Source organism: Capsicum annuum, chromosome 3, assembly GCF_002878395.1.
Source record: "Capsicum annuum cultivar UCD-10X-F1 chromosome 3, UCD10Xv1.1, whole genome shotgun sequence".
In the NCBI taxonomy this organism is placed as follows: domain Eukaryota; kingdom Viridiplantae; phylum Streptophyta; class Magnoliopsida; order Solanales; family Solanaceae; genus Capsicum; species Capsicum annuum.
This window is the reverse complement of record NC_061113.1, coordinates 32,341,941-32,362,829: the sequence shown is the minus strand read 5'-3', so window position 1 is coordinate 32,362,829 and position 20,889 is coordinate 32,341,941. Positions and strand designations below refer to the sequence as shown.

General features: G+C 31.4%; 1 protein-coding gene across 4 annotated transcripts; it reads right to left on the bottom strand.

Moving 5' to 3' along the window:
• Positions 1-11,963: 11,963 nt before the first annotated feature.
• Positions 11,964-20,625, bottom strand: LOC107863996 (cullin-1). 4 transcript variants are annotated; one of them, XM_047409270.1, is made up of 21 exons: positions 20,509-20,610; positions 20,356-20,414; positions 18,767-18,929; positions 18,452-18,551; positions 17,849-18,034; positions 17,687-17,734; positions 17,369-17,572; positions 17,187-17,264; positions 16,206-16,295; positions 16,029-16,109; positions 15,861-15,920; positions 15,512-15,538; positions 15,347-15,433; positions 15,105-15,254; positions 14,963-15,018; positions 14,743-14,863; positions 14,495-14,656; positions 14,243-14,386; positions 13,939-14,157; positions 13,673-13,840; positions 11,964-12,303 (listed from the first exon to the last, which is right to left on the bottom strand). In XM_047409270.1, exons 3-21 carry the CDS (start codon positions 18,901-18,903, stop codon positions 12,202-12,204), a joined length of 2,220 nt encoding a protein of 739 aa, XP_047265226.1. In that variant the 5' UTR covers positions 18,904-18,929; positions 20,356-20,414; positions 20,509-20,610; the 3' UTR covers positions 11,964-12,201. The 4 variants fall into 4 exon arrangements, with proteins under 4 accessions (XP_047265226.1, XP_047265227.1, XP_047265229.1 ...); XM_047409271.1 differs by having other exon boundaries at positions 20,356-20,625; XM_047409273.1 differs by lacking the exon at positions 20,356-20,414 and having other exon boundaries at positions 20,509-20,625.
• Between the last annotated feature and the right edge of the window lie 264 nt (positions 20,626-20,889).

The window sequence follows — 20,889 nt, the reverse complement described above, 5'->3', positions numbered from 1 at the left end:
GGAAAATTGGTACGAATGTTCGGGAGTTATTTGTGATTGTTTTGTCGAACAAAATCATCAACTTCTCCCACTTCAATTTTTTTTCTTTTGGTGATACATTTGGTATCAAATAAATACTATACTATGTTTTATCAATCTTGATGTACCAACTTTCACCTACAAGAAGGCCCTGAGAAATAAATGTTCATGGTTTTGGTAGTAGTTTCTTAAAAGAAAAGGCAAAATTTCCAAGACATAGGTGGAAACTCGATGAACAATGGGTTCAAATAAGTATTTGTTCTCCAAGTAGTTGAAGGATCAAAGAAAAAGATATCAGATGCATTTTGATGAAATTGTTCAGATAAATTAATCTCGCATTTTTATTAATTGGACGAAAATTTTTATCATGCTTAAGACACAATCATCAAAAAGTGAGAGAGGCTCCTTTCATTTTTTGACACATGGATAAGTGGGTCCATCTATTTATTTTAAACCTAAAAACAAACTAACGAGAGAGTGAAAATATCTTTGTATTGATCTTTTTAAGCTGGCATCCTTGCTAATGTTAAGAAAAAGTTGACGTACTTGTTGACGCAAAAAAAATAAATAAAACAGAAATTGGTGTTCATGTCTTGATATTTTTCCTAAATCTAACAAATCTTCAACTCAAATAAATTATTATTTCAAGAAATTAACAAAAATAATATAGTATTTTGAAATTTTTAAAAATAAATTAAATATAATTAAGAAAATATTTAAATTATTATTTTATATAAAAAATTTAATATTTGAAAAATTACAATTGAAAGAAAGGGGATACAAGATTTATCAAATCGTTATTTACATAAATGCTGCTACGTCTACTGAAAACTTACACAAATTTAGCTGACAAAATGTTACTGAAGCAACAACACTTTAGCAAGTAGTAACAATTAAAATTTTTAGAAAATGGCTGAATATAAAAAGATAAAGAATTTCGGTGGATCACTGCACAAATACATGGTAAAGAAAAAAAATTCAAACTTACATAAATCTCAATAAATTTATTCTTAATTATTTTCTATTCCTACTCTTTATTAAATTATAAATAATTACTTATTTTATAATTTTCGAATACATAATTAGCATCCATATACATAATTTTGAAGTTGAGATATATAATTTTAAACTTAAAAATGTAATCGTTAATTACTCCATTTTTGATCAGATACATAATTAACATACGAATACATAATTTTGAAGTTGAGATATATAATTTTGATTATTGAAATACATTCATTTCTAAAACTATTTGATCAATATACATAATACATTAACTACATCAAACGGTATCCAAGACTTTATGATTTTGTGGATGTATCCGGGTATTTTTTTTTTTTTAAAAAGAGTTTAGGTAATTAATAAAAAGGGCAAGACTTTATGTAATGTAGTAAAAGTAAGTTGTAGTGTTATGTAATTTTTTCAAAATAAAAACATATCAAAATGAATCTGTCAAAGTACTTTTTTTTTATATAGTTGTTTAACTAAATTATAAATGTCTTTTCTCTCTCTTCTTGGTTTAAATCTAGCTTTGAAGTACATAAATGGACTCACTTATCCACATGTCAAAAAGTGAATGAAGCCTCTCTCACTTTTCTTGGTTGTGCCTCAATCAAACAATTTTTTTTATCATAATAAAAATTTTCTAATTGGACGATCTAATACTCCTTTCTTCTTAGTTTAAGTGGAACTAACGTCGCCTTAAAATCTCACTTGGCAAGAAAGAAAATAAAGAAAAAACAAAACAAAAAAAAGTTCAAAAAGATTATTTGTTTCTTCCACCCTTCTTCATCTACACATGTCTTTTACTTTCCCTCCTTCCACCCTTCCATCTCCTCTTTCATTTTTCTTCTTATTACAGCTACTCATTTTATATATATATGTTTTCCATAACTACTTCTTTAATTTATTCTTCTAATAATTTTTTGATTATGTTTGCCATTATTTATTGTATATTCTTTTTATCATTTTTTTCGTAGATAAAAACCTTTGTTACTTTTTCTTTGGGTGGAAGTACCTTCATCTTGTGTTTGAAAACTAGCTAGGAGAATTCTCTCTATATTTTTTGGCAAAGTGTCAGCCATCAACGAATTTAATTTATCTTTATTAGTTAACGTTTGAATTGAACTAGCTGTATCATTACCCGATACAGTGGGTCTTTCTGCATTCATTGCGGGATGCATGCCCTTCTTATCCATTTTTAAAGGAGATGGAAAAATCCTTGAAACTATCTGTTATGTCACGAGAGTCTGCTAGGTCTATTGAGATAACTCATAATGAAGGATTTTAATGTGATCTTGTAAAATACTTATATGTTCTGTCATTTGTTTTTCTCATTTACAAGGCTTTCGTTTTCTTGTCTCAAAGTCTCATTAGCATGATTCGGTCTTTTGAAAGCTTCGGTCATTGTCGAACAATGATCGCAAAAAATAATTTTATCGGTATCTTTTCTTATATTGTATTGAGGAACTTCTTTCATGTTTGGTCTTGATGCTGGAGAAATATAGTAATTTGGCCTCAAGTTTCCTTGCGCATAATCCAATGCTTCGGTGAGGTCGTTGAAACCTTTAAAGAGAGGTGTTGTCTGATTTTTAATAGAATCTACTACTTCTGTCCACGTTTGGAATGCTCCTTGCATCTGTCCTCTAATAACAACATAGAATCTAAATCTGTTAGTTGAATTCTTTTCAGTGAAATAATAACTTACAACATTAAGTACTGAAATAAAATAGCTACTCTCTGATTGTCTTATTATAAGCCATCCACAGATTGTCTATTAGGCATATTTGCTGCTTGTCTGCTCTCACATCTGGTTTCTATCTGAAAATCAGATTAGATGGCTCATAACTTATCAAGTTGTGCGGTCCGAAAATCATCCTTTCCAGTCTTGGATGTTTTAACAACGTATGTGGTCTGAAGTGAGTATTACTTAACAATGTCTTTAGATAAAAGTCTTGGGAAGGCGTGTCTTCAGCCTTTGCCTTTTTGTTTTCCTGCATGCATACTGAAACAAGAATCGTTAGTTGGTTCGTATAATAAGTCTACTAAGTTGATCTGCTAAACTATTATCTTTACCTTTAATATGTTCTAACATAATGTTATAAATTGAAGTGGCATCTAGGAAATTTAACCACCTCCGTTTACTACTATTCTTTTCTTTTATTTTCTGATAGAATTTTACTATAACTTCGCAGTCTGTTCTTACTAATATTTCAGGCTTATTTAGTATATAAAGTTTAAAACTATTTAGACTGTAGATTACCGCAAGTGTCTCTGCGCCTATACTATTCATATTGTCTTTTTCTTTATACTTACCACTTTGATAAGCACAATTTTTTTCATCTTTTTTATCGCTGTATTTATTAGGTTTTGCCTTTAGCACTGTCTCCATCCCTCGAGGATTTCATCCGTCTCAACAATTAAATAGTCTGTTTCTAACGGCATGATCAAATCTGGAATGTCTTGCATCATGCGGTTAATTTTTTTAAGTAATTTTATGTCTTCAGTATTAAAAGTCTTCTGGCCCGTAGATCCAGTTTTAGAATATAGCGGTCCTGCCACTTTCCCTAAATCTTTAATGAAATTTCTAGCATAATTTAGTAATCCTAAATTTTTTTGTAAATCCTTACTTTTATCTAATTTATCTGACATTTTTAAAACCTTTTTAGCTATATGCGGTTGTAGCTTTATTTTGCTATCACCAATGACTACTCCTAGAAAATTTATACTATTTTTTTTATAGTTTCATTTTCTTTTTACTTATTATAATTTCATTGTCTATAAATAATTTAAAAACTTGCTATAAATATCCTCTCATATTATTACTAAAAATTAAAATACCATCTAAATAAACTAGTGTAAAATTTTTATAACTATCAAAGATACTATTCATTTTTCTTTGGAAGATTGGTGGTGCTGTTTTTAATCCGAATGACATAACTAGCCATTCAAAATGTCCTTCTGGACATGTGAAGGCTGTCCATTCTATGCTATCTTCGTGCATCTTAATCTGCTAGTATCCAGACTTACAGTCAAACTTGCTGAATATCTTCCTTCCTTATATTTTATTTATTAGTTTTGTTTTGTCTAGTAACTTATATCCATCCATGGTAGTATTATCATTAAGTCTTTTATAATTTACTACCAAGCTTGCCTTTTTCCTTATTATTTCACTATAATTTTTTATTATGAATGTTGTTGATCGATGTCTGGATTTAAATCTTCCGATTATTCCTACGTCTAATAGTTCTTTGATTTGTACTTCAAAATCTTTAAGGTCTTCATTGGTGACTTCTATAGATATGATTTTTATGGTATACTCTGAATTAATTATTTCTAACTTACAAGTGATCTGATTGGAGTCCCAATGTTGCAAGGGTTTTTCTACAATTATTTTTAATTTGTCTAGACCTTGCATTATTTTTTCTAAGTCTTTTTGTTCTCTTATTACTCTTATCTGTTGTATACCTTTCTTAAAGTTGTATAATTTTGTATCTGACTCTATTAAAGTGTATTCTTTTCCTAATCCTTTAAAAAAATTTAAATCTTGTAATTCTTCATCCATCGTTACCTTTTTATCATCTTTGCAAGTACAGTTCTCTCCTTTATCACATTCTAGTGTCTTTTTGGATCTTATCTTGTTAGATCTATTCGAGCTATCTTATTCTGATTTATCTTTAAGAAAGCGATATTTAGTTAATGTACGTTTTGTTATTACCGATGACTGAGTGATATTACTAGCAAAAATTATTTAATCTCTGGTGACAAGACAACCTCCATTATTTTGTATCATAAAGTCTAATCCTAATACAAAGTCTGCTCTAATGTTTAAGTCCCTTACTAGTATTTCATCGAGTTTATATGATGGTTTATAATAATTTTTGCAAGTGTTAACCAAACTTACTTTTGCTCTAGGTATATATTTTGTATAGGTATTAAAAAAACTCATCCATTTGCATGAATTTTTTTGGCTTTAATAATTCTTTAATCACTCTTGGTGGCAGTATTCTGGTGTTTAATATATTCCTTGTACATCCAGAATCTACTATAGCTAATGTTTCTACTTTACAATCTTGAATTTTTATTCTTGTTAAGACTTTGACTGTACTAATCTTTTTATCCTCATTACATATCATTCCTTCGAATGATATATTCATTACTTTTTTCCGTTTGTCTTTATTATTTATTATTCCTTCAAATGATATGTTCATTAGTTCTAATTCTAACACTTCCTCTTCCTTAATTGCCTCTTTTTGTTTCTCGATTTTATTCATTCTTATTTCTATCTTACGTATTCTTTCTTCTAATTGTGATAACTTTTTTCTGTTAAATTAGTCATGGGCTTATAACTAGTTTTTGTGACTAAATTTGTCTTTGTTATTTGTAATTCTAGAATTCTCTCCACACAAGTAATACATTCTTTTATATAGCACTTTTTATATTTTACTCTTTTATTTTTATTGGGATACAATTCACATTTAAAATACTGATTATTATCTAGACCTTTACCTCTTCCAAAGTCATGTTCACAATGGTCTATAAGGTTTACTAAGTCATGATAGTTTAAATTTACTTTTTCTAATCTTATTTCATTTATAAACTCATCTCCTTCACATTTCGAGGAATCGTGTTTGCTCTTCAAATGCTTCCGTACTCATTATGGAATATATACTTTCATTGGCTGACATATATTTGTCTATATTTTATAGATTCTCATTAACATCTTCTATTAATTGTTCATTTCTTGTTTTGCTATTGTTTTTTTTTGGGCAAGTATTTGCTAAGTGGTCTAGACTTCCGCAAGTAAAACATTCTAGTCTATTTTTATAAGTTCTATTAGTATTATTTTTCTCACATGCTTTTGTCTGTTTAGATATTATTTTTTAGCCGATGATTTTCTTAAGTAATATTTTTTCTTAGGGCGATAATCTCTTTTATGATTTTCTTAAGTAATAGTTTTTCTTAATTATTTTTTTATTTAAATATTTGTACATTTCTCTTGTAATACTTCCATTACATGTTGTATCTTTTATCCTATTGACCATTTTGTGTCTGGGTGTTGTGCTATACTCCTCTCTTAGACCACTTTTCTTCTATTTTTCTACCTAAAGCCCCTGATAGTTTGTTAAATAATTTATTTCCTAGAGTCTAATCAAACAGTTTCCACTAATTATACAATAGTAGAAATAATTATTTAAAAATTCTTTAACTTTGATCAATTACTTATATTTAACTGTTCTAATTTTATTAAAATATTTTTCTGTAGGACTATTAAACCACTATTGGGGTCTTCTCCTATTAATAAATTATGTACTTTGTTTGTAAAATTGTATGGGTTAACTCCCATGTTGACTATTCCCTGAAAATCTTCAAAAAAATTTGTCTTATATGCTTCCCATAAAGCTTTAGTAGTTTCTCTTAAAAATATCTCTAGATACCTATACATGTTTTCTGCGTCTGGTTCTTGATTAGATTGTATATAATCTGCTACCACTATTCTTTTTCATATGTCTATTACGGCATTCCATGTTTGAGGGTCATGGGTTGTCATGTTCAAGATTTTTCCTCTGTTACCACCGTCTTGTAATCTAAAAGGTTCTTCTATTGACATTCTTCTTCCTCTGGATTTTATATTTTCTGTATGTTCTTCAGGATTTATCCTATATACCCTATGTCTTGATAAATTACTTGTAGTTGTTTGCACTCTTTGCATATCAGTCGTCCTTTGGAAAGGACTATAGCTACTGGCTATGCTTTCCATTAGTTCTTTTATACTTTCTATTTTATCTATACTATAATTGTTTTCAAATCCTCGTCTTTTTGCATTTCATTAAGTGTCTCTTTCTTATTTCTATACTCATAATTATTTGTTCTTAATTCACATTCAATAAAAATGTTCTTTCATTTCTTGAAAATCTAGGTTTCTTAGTTTACAACCCTTGCATTTAAACGTTCTATTGTTGTTTGTCTCATATATGGCTTCTGCCCTCATTATGACCTTGTTTACTTCGAAATCATCTTCTTCTCTAATTTCTATATTCATAAAATCATTATTTTCACTTTCTTCAATTTCTTCATCTATTTTCTTTTCGTTTGCATATTTGTAGTATGTAAACCTAACTGAAGTTTGTCCTTTGTTGTTTATATACATCAAGTGATCGTCTGGCTCAAATACTTTTTTTTACTGAATTTTTTCAGATTTCATTCTAGTCCTGCATATTCTTCTGAATTTATGTTTAGAGATTTCATCAGTCTTATACCTTTATTCTCCATTAAACTTACTACGTCATCAATTTTTAATCTAAATTTCGTATCACTATTAGTGGCAAGTTTTCCTATAAATACTACACATATTAGTAAATTATTTTCATTATTCATCTCTTCATAACCTTTAGTCTGAATACCCATTTTAATATACTTTTTGAATTCTAAAGAATTTATCATATAATCTGGATTACAGTAAAAAAGTCCTTCGTTACAGGATGTATCTACTTCTATTATTTCTATTATAGATCTTTTTGAGTTTGACCATCTATTATCATATATTGAAATTAATACTTTAATTCCTAGATTCTTTCTAATTAGTCCTTTTAAACCTATTACTATTAGTCCCATATGCATGAGGCTCATGTTTGATTTTATAATTTCTTTTAAAGAGTCTGAGCTTACTAGATTTATGCTATTACTAATTTCTCCAACAACACACATTTGTTCTTCTCTATAATGTCTATATAATTGTGCCTTTGAAAACATTCCTTCGTCATACAGTGTCTTGACACTTATTAATTTTAATTTATTTTATTGGAATAATTGTATATCTTTATATACGTCTATTACTTTCTCTAGTTGTTGGCTTGAAGTTGTTTTTGGTATATTTACTATTTTAGATAGCATGTTACTTGTTAGTCTATCCTGGGTAAAACTTGACCTTGACTTGCTTGTGGATGTTGGAAAAAGATTCATGGTGGTTGTTTGATTTTACTTTTAAATATTTTTTTTTGAGGAGTTAATTCTACTCGTTTTAATTGTTCAATTAACTCTTCCATACTTTTGTCTTGACTAGCTTGTTTTTCTAGCTGAACTTTTTCTTTAATTAACTTTTTCAGGTTTTTATTAAGTTCTGCTTTTTCACTATTTAATTTTTCTAGGTTTTTGTTAATTTTCAATAGTAATAGTATTATGATATTATTTTGTTTTATGACGATAGAGTCTGTTTTTCCTTGTGGTTGATGACTTGATAGTCCTTCGGAATTTGATTGAATTAGTTCTGTCCTTTTTAAGATTGTTCTATAGAGTTGATCATTTAGTTGATCATATTTCTAATTTGATTAAGATCTTTTCTTTTTTCTCGTAGCTCTTTTTCAAAAATTTTATTTTCTATTGTACTTTTATTTTTACTAGTCAGATTTTGAATCTTCTTATCTAATCTAGATTGTTGGTTTTTTAAGAAATCAAAATTTTGTTCTATTTTATCTAATAATTTTTTTTGTTTACCTTGCAGGTCTTCAAAGATTTCTAACGTCTTTAATATTCTAGTATTATTCTTATGAATAGCTTCTGCTAGATTTATTATAAAATTTGTAATAGTATTTAGTCGTGGATCTTCTCCATGTAATATATGTTCTCCGTTGTTAAAATTACACTTAATAAGTGAATTATCTTTTAAACGTCTATATTTCTTTTCTGTTTGTATTTTTAGATCTAAACATTCTAGTTTCTTTAAGGTATCTATTGTGAGTTGTTTATCCTAACGGTATGGTTACCTTATATTGTTCCCTATAACATTTTATTCGTTTGTTATAGCGCTCTATATCACTTGTAATACCTTCTAATTCCCACTTTAGCACACTTATCTATTCTTTTAGAATCTGTTGGCTTTCTGTTGTCTTTAATATTTTTAAATAATTACTCGAAACTTTTTCTATTTCTAGTGATTCCCCTCTTTGTTTCATTTTTCTATTTAAGTACCAATATTTTACTTGTACACTTTTAGCAAATGGGTGTCTTTTCATTAATATTATTTCTGGATTTAAGATGTCCTATTGGCTTATATTCTAGTTTAGATATTATGGTAATTAGATGATCTAGTCGTAGATGATCTTCTTTTGTATTATTTAATTTTTTATATTCTAAGTATAAACTATTTAATTTAATTTTAATTTCTTTATAAGACTTTGTATTTTTTAAAGTTCTCATCACTTATTTTTAGTCTTTTAAAGTTTGTTTATTAAGCTAAGTAAATTCCGTTATCTTTTGTTAAACTGTCTTCTAATCGTATTTTCTGGGTGCAATAATATATTTTAAATCCTATTTCTCCTAGTCTTGTATCTATTTATCTTATTTCTTGACGAAGCTTCAAGTAAACTATAATATAACTGTTTTTGTTCTATTAAATAATTATGTAGATTTGTATATTCTTCCTGTAATTTTTAAGAAACCAGTAATATTCTGCGTATAATATTATTTCTTTCTCATAAGGTCTAGGTTTTCTTTTATGCACTCTTGAGAAAGTTAATAACATATGTAATCATGTCTCCTAGAATTTTAGGCTTTGACATCAATAATAAACAATTGATAATATAATCAACGGGATAAGAAACAAATAAACAAAAAGATTAATGAAATAATAGCGGATAAGCAAAAAAAGCAGGTTTTAAGCAGATATGATGAATAAAGCAGGTTTTAAGTGATCTGATTGGAGTCCCAGCGCTGCAAGAATTTTTTATAATTCTGTATCTATGTCTATTAAAGTGTATTCTTTTTCTAATCCTTCAAAAATTCCTAAACCTTGTAATTCTTCATACATCGTTACCTTTTTATCATCTTTGCAAGTACAGTTCTCTCCTTTATTACATTCCAATGTCTTTTCGAGTTTTATCTTATTAGATCTATTCAAGCTATCTTGTCCTGATTTATCTTTAAGAAAGCGATATTTAATTAATGTATTGCACTTTATTAAAGTCATTCTGTACCTTGAACTTGCACAAGTCGGTATATAGTGGAGTCCGAAACTAAAAGGGCTCTTTTTTTAATCAAAAATACTAAAACAAACACTTGATTTCGAAAAAAAAACAAAAGGGACAAATCGTTGTGGGGTCAGCGACCTGTAAGTCGCTTGGTCCACAGCGACTTACCAGTCGTGTGGCCCAAAGCGACATAAAAGTCACCTAAGCACCAGCGATTTGCATAAATCATTCTGTTGTCATAGATACTCCCTTGTTTCCAAAATACTTGTCATGATTTTCTTGCGAGAGCTAAATCATATAAACTTTAACCAATATTTTAAGTTACAGTTTTTTATCATGTTGATATGAAAAAAAACAACAATTTTCAGTACTTTCCGTATAGTATTTGAATATATAAATATTAATGTTAGAATATTTAATTAGTCTAATCTAATTTAACTTTAAAACTTAGTCAAACTAACTTGCGAAAAGCTAAAAGTGACAACAATTTTAACAAGAGAAAAGTATTTGAAAATTAACTCTCAAAATCCATAACCAAAAACCAAGAAAGCAATGGGAAAAAAAAAAGAGACATTTGTCATGAAATAAGAAAGATGGCAAGATGAAGGTCGTATTATGTGTCGTCATGAAATGGCTCAATTCCCCTAGGGCACTTCTTCAAACTCTCCATACACCAATTTAAAAAAAAAAAAAAGGACACAAACACCAATCTAAACATACACCGGCAGAATTCATTTGTCGACTCACATGCACAATGATTTGCCATGCAAATCGCTGGTGCTTAGGCGACTTATATGTCGCTGTGGCCACGCGACTTACAAGTCACTGACCCGACAACGATTTGCCTTTTTTGTTTTTTTTTTTAGAATCAAGTGTCCCTTTTAATATTTTTTATTAAAAAAGAACCTTTTTGGCTCCGGACTCTTATATAGTGGTATTTGATGGTGGATGATCAAATTAGTGGCAGTATTTTTGCTATTGATAGTATTATAATTTTGGTGGTGAAAAAGAGAATTGTCATGATTATTATTATTAATTTCAAAAATGACAATGGTGGTAGTTTAGTTTGGGTGAGCGTGAAATTTACATGGGCTATGACTTTCATATCAGTATGGTGGTGTGTTGATATTTTGGGGTTCTTGTAACTTTTGATGGGTGCAATAATAGTATTGTGGTTCCAATGATGAATCTGGTTATTGGTCCTCAATTTCGTGGTGACGATGGTAATAGTCCATTATTCGATTTTTGGTAGTTGGATTTAATAGTGAGTGATGAAAATTGTGTTAGTTATGCAGTGAAATATAAGGATTGACTGATGGTGCAGCAGACGATAGTGGCTTCGGTTGTATAGTGAAGTAGAAGCAATTGGTAGGGGGGGAGGGGAGGATACGGCATCTAATGCAACAAGTGACGTATATGCTACTGGTTATATATGTTAGAACAATGTTAATTCCACTTAAAATAACAAAATCATTAGATCAATTGGAGTAAGAAGTTGAGACTCAAAAAGCGTTTGAAGCGTCTCTCAATGAATCAACAAGAGAGAGATTCTTTTAAACTACAATAGAGAAGCTCGTATTTACAAGATGTGGAGTACTCTCTCTTGGTAGGCTATTACACTCTGCCTACTTTCGAAACTCCATAAAGTACCACTCTCTAATGAAAGCACACACCTACAAAGCATATTAGTAAATATAGCAAACAGTAGCAAATATCACTTTGAAAGCGAGAGGGAAATGGAAGGGGAGGGATGCGGCAGTTGGAGCAAAGACCCATTGTTTTACCTACCAATCTGTGATGAAGAAAAGCACGAGAGAACGCCCTCTCCTTGCAAGGCTAGATAGAGTTGTGAATGTAAATTACTAGGTAGCGCCCAAAAGCCCTGTGCCTTTTGTGGTCGGACAAACCAGGCCAGCAATTCCGACAAGTCTTAAAGTCACACAGATATATTTGTAAGCAATAGATCAGAACACAAGGGAATGAATAGCAAGTGTGTTGCTCTATGACTGCAACAAGTACCTGTATTAGCCTTCCGCCAATTTCTTCACCAAAAAAGGCGGTATGATACCTAAGAACTGCACAGTTGCCTACATATAGGGGCAAAGGTCAAAAAATTTATCTGATAGTGTCCATATTTAAGGTATATAGAGAAACCAGCTACACTCAATTTGATGTGCAAAGAAGAAAAAATTCTCCAGCAAAGGATCAGATAATTGCTTCAAGCTAAATATTTGAACAAATTTGGGTTCTCTTTGTCTCTCTCCAGGTAATCTCTAGTGATGAGATCTTCAATTCGCTTTTTGATTGCTTTGAAATCAGGCTACACAAATACGCAAAATGATTGATATTAATATAAAATGCTCAATCTCTATAACTAGAAGTGATAACTATCTGCAAGATAAAGGAAAGTTCAAGATTGCAAGACACTTGCACAGGAAATAAAGGCTCAAATAAGGGAAGTTCAAGATTGCTACACACTTGAAAAGGACCTAGAGGCTCATAAAACAATCTGAATGTGAGGAGGTCATGTATTGGATGGGGGCACAGCAACATCATTAAAACTTTAAGCACAAAGCGCAATCGTATTTTGCCCTTGTTCATCTCTGATCTCACATACAAGTTTTGAGTCTGTAGGAAATTCTAGCTTCTCGAGAACATGAATTCTCAAAGGTAATGAACTAAAAATCACGTGACCCGCAACACTTGTTTTCCCTCAAGTAATACCACTTCTTTTATGACCAACATCACTTAACCCATTGAGGAAGTATGAACACCAGATAATATCCAAAAAAACACTATAGACAAAAGGGGGTTCGCCTCCTCTCTTCATCTCGTGTTACATCGGTTAAAAAGAAAATGAAAATGACAGAGAAACAAATGGCAAAAAACAAAACGAACTACCTATACAAATTGCTGTCCAAATTGACCAATTAACAGAATGAAATTGGAAATGGAAGATTGTTACCAGATAATATATTTAGAGGTGTGAAAAACTATTGAAAGATATCTCTCAACCTAAAGATGCTTCGTCTCAACAGTACTATAATAATGTCCAGAAAGTCGAGGTTAAGAAATTCGAAGTGCGTTTTGGTCTCAGAAAGCAAAATTGTGGAACAAGTTGTGATGGGAGGCAATTAGAAGATTGACAGAAAAGGTAAAACTGGTGTTTGTCATTCTGCAAGTTATATTCATTGGGTATCATTCTGCAAGTTATATTCATTGGGTAGGAAAACCAACAATCACACTTTAAGTCAAATAAGACCATTTTTTAAAATATAATAATAACAATAGAAGTACAAGACACTGTCACAAACCTAAAAATAAAGAAAACCCCTTCAACTATTTTACCGACATATTTAAATCTTTAAGATTACTTTCAACACCACGATCCCGATATAGACCATGATCCTGAAAGAAAGTTGTTGAGTATTGAGATGACATGACAGGTGTAATCCAAGTTATGAACAACTTTTAAAACAAACAAAAAACTGCCAAGTTATCTGCCGTGATGAGCCTAGAATGTATAACCTTCAATTTCTTTATTGTCAAGCTGGAAAACATCGAATACAGTGTCATAAATAGCCTTCCAGTATCAAATTGAATACCATGGTTACAAGAGCATGCAAATCATATTGACCTTCCAAAAATGATTTATTTCATCCTAGAAAATCCAAAAAAATGGTGCATACCTTAAACATTCGGCTCAACTGCTCAACACACTCCAACACTAGTTGCTGATGAGGAAGAACTTTTCGACTCTTCATAATGCGCACAATACAGGCATCAATAGCATAACGTCTATCTTTGTCTACATCCTCAACCACTTTTTTCCTTTCATCCACAGGAGGTAATGGAACCTGGATGGTGCAAATAGAACATGCCATTAGGAATAGGTGTCTAGTGTGCGGTCAAAGAAGGAAGCATCATTGAAAAATACAGAGTTCTTTATCTATACCCTAATCCGCCTCATCCTGTCAGTGAATTTGGAGTTGAATGCAAAATGATCAGATGGCGAAACAATTCTATTACTAGGCTCCTTAGTCAGAATTTTATACTTGGCACATGAAAGGGATTGAAGCAATCTGATCAAGTCATCATCAGCCAGATTTAACTGACTCTTGATTTCGGAGTAACTCAATCTATCTGAAGCATTAAACAACAGAAGAACAGCAGCCTGAAAAAAACGGCAATCATAAATCCAAAGGTGGACTGTAACCAAGAGGGATATTTTAATGGAATTGTTAAGACGGAGTAGTCACCTGATAAGTTCCCAGAATCAGTTCGATGGTTTTGGACTCGAACTTCCCATTGATGTTACACGTACCCAATGAATAAATCCATGTCAATTTCCTGTGTTTTGTTTTTGTCTGATAGAACTCCTTGAAGACTTCCACACACTTTACCTGAGGGTAAATGACACAACAGCTAGGCCATTCATTAATTCAGAAGAAAAACCTCAAATCAGCAACAGAAAAGAGGATTTTCAAATTATCAAGAAAAGCTCCTCTTACCATTTCCGCAGGGAGACTCAAATCAGACGACTTGTAACTAGGCCAGAACCCAGTTGTAAGAACTGTGACAGTTAAATCAATTCCAGGACTTGCTGCAGCGTTGTTGCTGAGATATTCTTGAAAATTGTTCTGACTTTCCCTAGCCAACGTCAAGTCTGTCACCTGTTTTGCAGTTACCAACCACAGGTTTTAATAAGACATTTGAAAGGGGATGGGATAAACTATGAAAAGATGTTGTGTTTCCTCACCATTCCCTCCATCTTTGACGTAAACTGTCCACCACACTGTTGCTTTAACTTTGTTAAGATGAGCCTTTCGTGGTCATCACTGGCACTTTTATCAAAGAGCAATCGACGAGAAAGCTTCTTCCTATCATACCAAGATAATGAACATTCCAAAAGGTAAATGAAGATTCAACCTATAACACCAAGGTAACTATATCAAGAGACTGTTGAACTGTCTACCCACCTGTAGAACTCCGCAAAAAGGTCTTTGTCACTAATGTATGCAAGAAGCTTGACCACCTACAAAAATTCAAACCATATTATGATATCGTTTGGCCGAAAGATGAACTTTCCAGGAAGTGGAGTGATTTGAAGTCGTGCTATACCTTATCCAAGGTCTCCTCAATGGCATCATCACTGAGTTTTTCACTCCCACCTTTCTTAAGAATATTATCACAATAAGAAGCAAGGAGCTCTGCACTTGAACAACCAGACACAATCTTGTTACAGAAGACCTCAAATGCCTCCTTGAGAGCCTATATATGTCAAACTTTAGACATCAGAAACACTGACTGACAAATAATTTAAAGTACAAAAAAAACCAACAATTGTTAACAACAGAATATACCTTATGAAAGAGAGAGTTATTAGCAAAACAGTCCGTAACATAAGCCAGATACTTATCGTGAAGCTCAATCAACTTTCTAACAAAGACCTGCGGAAGGTATGGAATCCATGGTTAGAAGAATTTACATTACACAAAAGTGAAAAAAAAAAAGGAATATGGTTTTACCTGCTCTCCTGAGCCTGAACTTTCGGCCTGTGCAGAAAAAACATAAACACTTCAAATAGAAACACTAGTAAATTTCTTCCAACGAACAAAAATTTATTGAACCCACAAGGACAGCAAGGCTGGAAAAGACTTCTCATATATATGTATGTACTTATTTCTACAAATGCTTTCAACTCTAGCCAAAAGTTTTTGTTCTCTAAAAGAAAGTGGTGTATCATGCATACCCTCTCCCCCGCTGTTTTTTCCTATTCACCATTTAAATAGACTTCATTTCGCATGCAATTAACAGATAATCATCGTTTTTAAGTGAAACCATTAAAAACGTGAAACAAGAAGAAAGACAATTCACCTTGCTATTTGTCGTATCTTCAGCCTGCTGAACCAGGACCATGCCTTCAGCAATGACATGCTGCAAAAATATTTATAGTCAGCAGATGTTAAGCCAAACTTACAAAACTAGATAAATAATTCTTTTGTTGCTCAGTAATTGGCACAGAATGATAGAAAATAAAAGTACCTGTTTAAACATATTTGAAACAGGTTCCAATCCCTTGGGGATTCTGAGGAATAACCTATACATTCGAGATAGATCCTCTACCTGAGTGTACAAAAGAGAGTGCGACATTGAATTTCTGTAAAATATATCGAAACTTCCAAAAAACTAATGGTGAAGAGCAACACAAGAATTCAATACCTTATCATCTCTAAGCAATGCTCGGCATCCAGAATGCTCTTTCTCAAGTAACTGAATGGTGTATACAACCAACAATTCATTTTGCACTTTCTGCATCATAAATTAGGTCCCAGCATTGGAAACAAATCCAACTAAAGAAATACTATCAACATGTAAATAGTCTGAATTTCCAACATTAGAAATCAAGCATACATCGGGCGAATACTTTAAAGCAATGACATAAATAATAAGTGCACCATAGAAAAATGAAACTGACAACTTCAGTTTTCACATTTCATCTCCCTGAACAAAATTAAAAAGACCATGACCAACCCACCACCTAATCAGTATGTTTCACTCGAACCAAGAAAAAGATGCGCGTTAGGTAATATCACACTTGAGAATTGTGCACCCATGGATTTTATTTTACAACTCAAATACATTTGCTAATACTAATATATATGGAACCTTTTAGAATTATGCACTCATGGATATGGGGTACACGTGCAACCCACATACCCATAGACTAATATCACAAACAAGAAGCAACATCTCCCTGTGAAGGAGAGGGGCTATTTGAAACTTCAAACTCCAACTCCCCCACCCCCACCCTCCCACCGAAGAGAAATGATAAGTTGAATAAGTTATTAGAAGACAGAAAACAATGGAAACACAACCACTGTACAATGAGGTATACAACAACCAACAAAGAAATGCATAAATACAACCTTGGGAGGTAATCCCTATAAGCTTCTCTTCAAAAGGTTTTAGAACAAAATTAGAAATTAACAAAGCATTCGTTACACAGACTTGTAACAATTAAATCACCATTTTTTATTGTTTTATAACCGTGGAGTCCGAGCCAACTTGCGCGCACCTTCACTAATTCCCAAGGGCACCGGCTACCTGCCCCCTCATAACACAAAATCACACAGTATTTATCTAAGATCAAATCCTTTAAAAGTTAAGATTTCAAGTTGCGAAGCAAAATCTGATGCTCACCTCTAGAAGTTTTGTCTCACTACTAACATGGAGATAATGAGACACTCTATCCTTTTCTTTCTTCAAGCACTCCTCTGCCTGTGTTAGCAAAGCATAGGTATCAGTATCACAATTTTCTGTAACAATTTAAAGCAATAACCAAACAATTTATGAGCTCGTGGCAATTATAAAATGAATTGTACCTTCAACATATAATCTGGACAAGAATCTTCCACGATCCAACTTGAAGCTTTCCGAGAATAGTAAGCTGCAGTATCTTTAAGCATTGGATCTTCAAAGTCAATTTCATAATACTCCATTTCCCCCATTCCAATTCCAACAAATATATCAAGCACATTCTTCAATAAACCTCTGTCAATCTGCTCACCCTCGCGTTCTTGATCAATCTAATACAAAAGGACTCTTAATCAAACCCCCATAAGTAGCAAATAGTATTGCAAGAGTTGGGATCAACTGGAAGTAGGAAGAAACAAAAAACAACATGAGGATATGATACTTGCCAACACAATAACTGCATCTCTAGCTTTACCCTTCAACTCCTGATAAACCTATTGTCAACAAAACAGGAATAAATTTCCCACACATCAAAGATATGAAGAAACCAAAAAAGGAAAAAGACAATTATGTTGCCAAAAATTATATATGAGATGCAAGAAACAAACCAGATCACGAAAGCACGTCAGACCAACTTCATTAAGTGCAGGTAGCGACCTTCGGGCAATAAAATATCGGTCGAGATAATGGAAGAATCGTGAGAGCCACCTAACCATAAGTTTATGATTTGCCCATCTTTTCACAAACTCCATCAACATAAACTCATCGTGCTTCTCTCTTAAAGAAGGCAGAACCTAATAAAGAAAAATACAAATTGAAAAATTGAACAGCAATATCAAAAGCAGGTAGAATAAATTTCACAACATAGTGGAACTTCAATTTATCCACATATACTGTTTTCAAATTAGATAAAGTAAATGTTAACTAGGATTTCATCAACTTAATATTCTCAAACAGCCACCCAGTTGAACATACATCCACCATTACGGCTCAAATCAAGCACATGTCAGTTATACCAAATATAATAACACCAAAAATTTCCTGACCAAACTCAAGTTCTACTCATTAACTGCCTAACTAGAAGTATAACTCGACCAACAAGTTAGCCAATTGCATGGAAGTAAATATATGTGCCTCATTACAAAGCTAACCATCAGCTAATAACTTTTCAACACCTAATTATCATGAGAAAGAGAGTCGATGCTTCTTACAGTAGAATTGATATATTCTTCAAATGCTTCCTTGTACTTCTCATACAACTGCTGCGAGTAATCATTTGGCGGTTTTTGTGTACACATGTTATATATGGTTCTACACTTCAATTAAGGAAAAACTTCCTCCCATGTCAAGAGTAGCTCACTTATAACCAAATTGTTAGTTGTTTTAAGACCACCATGAGAGTAAAGTGGTTGTAGGCAGTTTCATATTTTAAAGATTGAATATATAAAATAATGTGTATATATATATTAAAGAACAAATATGCTTATATATAAAGACACTTTAAGCACAAAGAACCCTAAGGATACGTGTAGAGCATCATGTACTCCTCGGAGCTGAAAGAATGTTGCTGTCCTTCCAAAAATTTCTTCAATTTTATGATTCCCTTCTGCATAAACTCCCATCCTTCATCCAACTCAATAATCTTCAGCTGGGCCATTGCCATCTTAGGAACACGTATGTTATGACCACCTGAATATGAGCAATTGAAAACCACATGTAATCACAACATTACATCATATAACCAACACCATAACCTATCCTTTTATCATTCTTCATCTAAGTATTTATTGAAGCGAAATTCTTTCTGCTAATTTTGGTTTGACTGTTTTGTTTTTGGTTAATTTCATTAGGAATTGCATGAATTTAATAGCTTAAAATATATATTAACACATAATTGGTCAATAATTATGAACATACAAAATTGATCAAGATATTCGCTCAATCTAAAACCGTTGAAAAGTTAATTGCATGAATTTAATAGCTTAATATTTATCAAGGCATAATAGGTAATAAATTATGAAAATACAAACACGGTACTCATTATTCTATACTAAAACGCAATCAAACCATCAATAAAAATGCCAATAAGCTGAAACATTATGATACATTATGAAACAATACAATAGGTAATGACTATTCAAACAAGCTGTCCGCATGACCTTAAACCCTAGAAATGTTAATTGCATGAATTTAAGAGCTCAAAATGTTTATTAAGGCATAACAGGTAATAAATTATGAAAATACAACCTTAGTAGTCACTATTCTATACTAAAACACAGTCAAACACTTACTCCTTTCCCTTTTGCACCTGCCTTGTCGAAGTAGAAGATGTGGCATTAATTCAAAAATACTTTCTTAAAGTGGTAATGATACAATCTATTCAAACATACATGATATTAAACCCTAGAAAAGTTAATTGTGTGAATTTAATATCTCAATATATTTATTAACACATATTGGTAATAAATTATGAAAATACAAACTCAGTACTCACTATTCTATACTAAAACAGAGTCAAAACCATCAATAAAAATGCCGGTAAACCACAAAGAATGATACAATATATTTCAAACATACAATACATTACGAAACAATGATACGACGGATAACGACTATCCAAACAAGAGATGGCACGATCTTAAACCCTACAAAAATTAATTGCATGAACTCAATAGTGAATCTTGAATTCAATATTTTTAAGGCATAATTGGTAATAAATTGTGAGAATACAAACTTAGTAGTCAATATTCTACACTAAAACACGGTCAAGGCATCAATAAAAATGTCCATAAACTACAGCAAAATGATACAATCCATTCAAACATACATACATTACGAAACAATACGATCAGTAACAACTATCGAAACAAAATATCTGCACAATCCTAAACCCTAGAAAAGTTAATTGCACGAATTTAATAGCTTAAAATACCATATTCTGCCTAAAACAGAGTCAAAACCATTAATAAAAATGCCAGTAAACGACAACAAACAATACAATATATTAAAATTATGAAACAATACGATCATAAACCCTAGAAAAATTAACAACCACAACAACGATTAATCGCAAAACAAAACTAAATCAATAATAATAATGCCATAGTCGTTTTACCAGAACGGTAGAAAAGGATCGATCACCAGAGAGCAAGCTGAATTACAATCGCCGAGAGACTGAGAAAAAATGCGATAAAAAAATAGTAAAGAGAAAAAGATCACTGAATTTACAGTTACAAAATTGAGGCGGTTTAGTTTCAATGAAATTCACCTCTTTAAAAGAGTCCAGATTTCTCTTGTAACCTATGTGGAGACTTACTTTCTATTTTTATTTGGTTTTCAGAATATACGACCAATCATATCGTATATCGTATTTTCGTTTTATATTAGAAAAAGTGATTTTAACATGCCATCTATTTAAAAAAAAAATTATAAGTTTAGATTAGAAATTTTTTGCGTCTTTTTTGGTATACCTATCAAAAATTTTAAAATAAAATCCTTTATTTTTTCATTAATTACAGAATATGTCATTCAAGAAATTTATCATAAATGTCATTGCATTTATCATCTATTTTTCATTTTTATTTATTTATTTATTTATTTATTTTTAAAAGATATAATTATTCTATAAAATTGTATGTCTCATTGTATT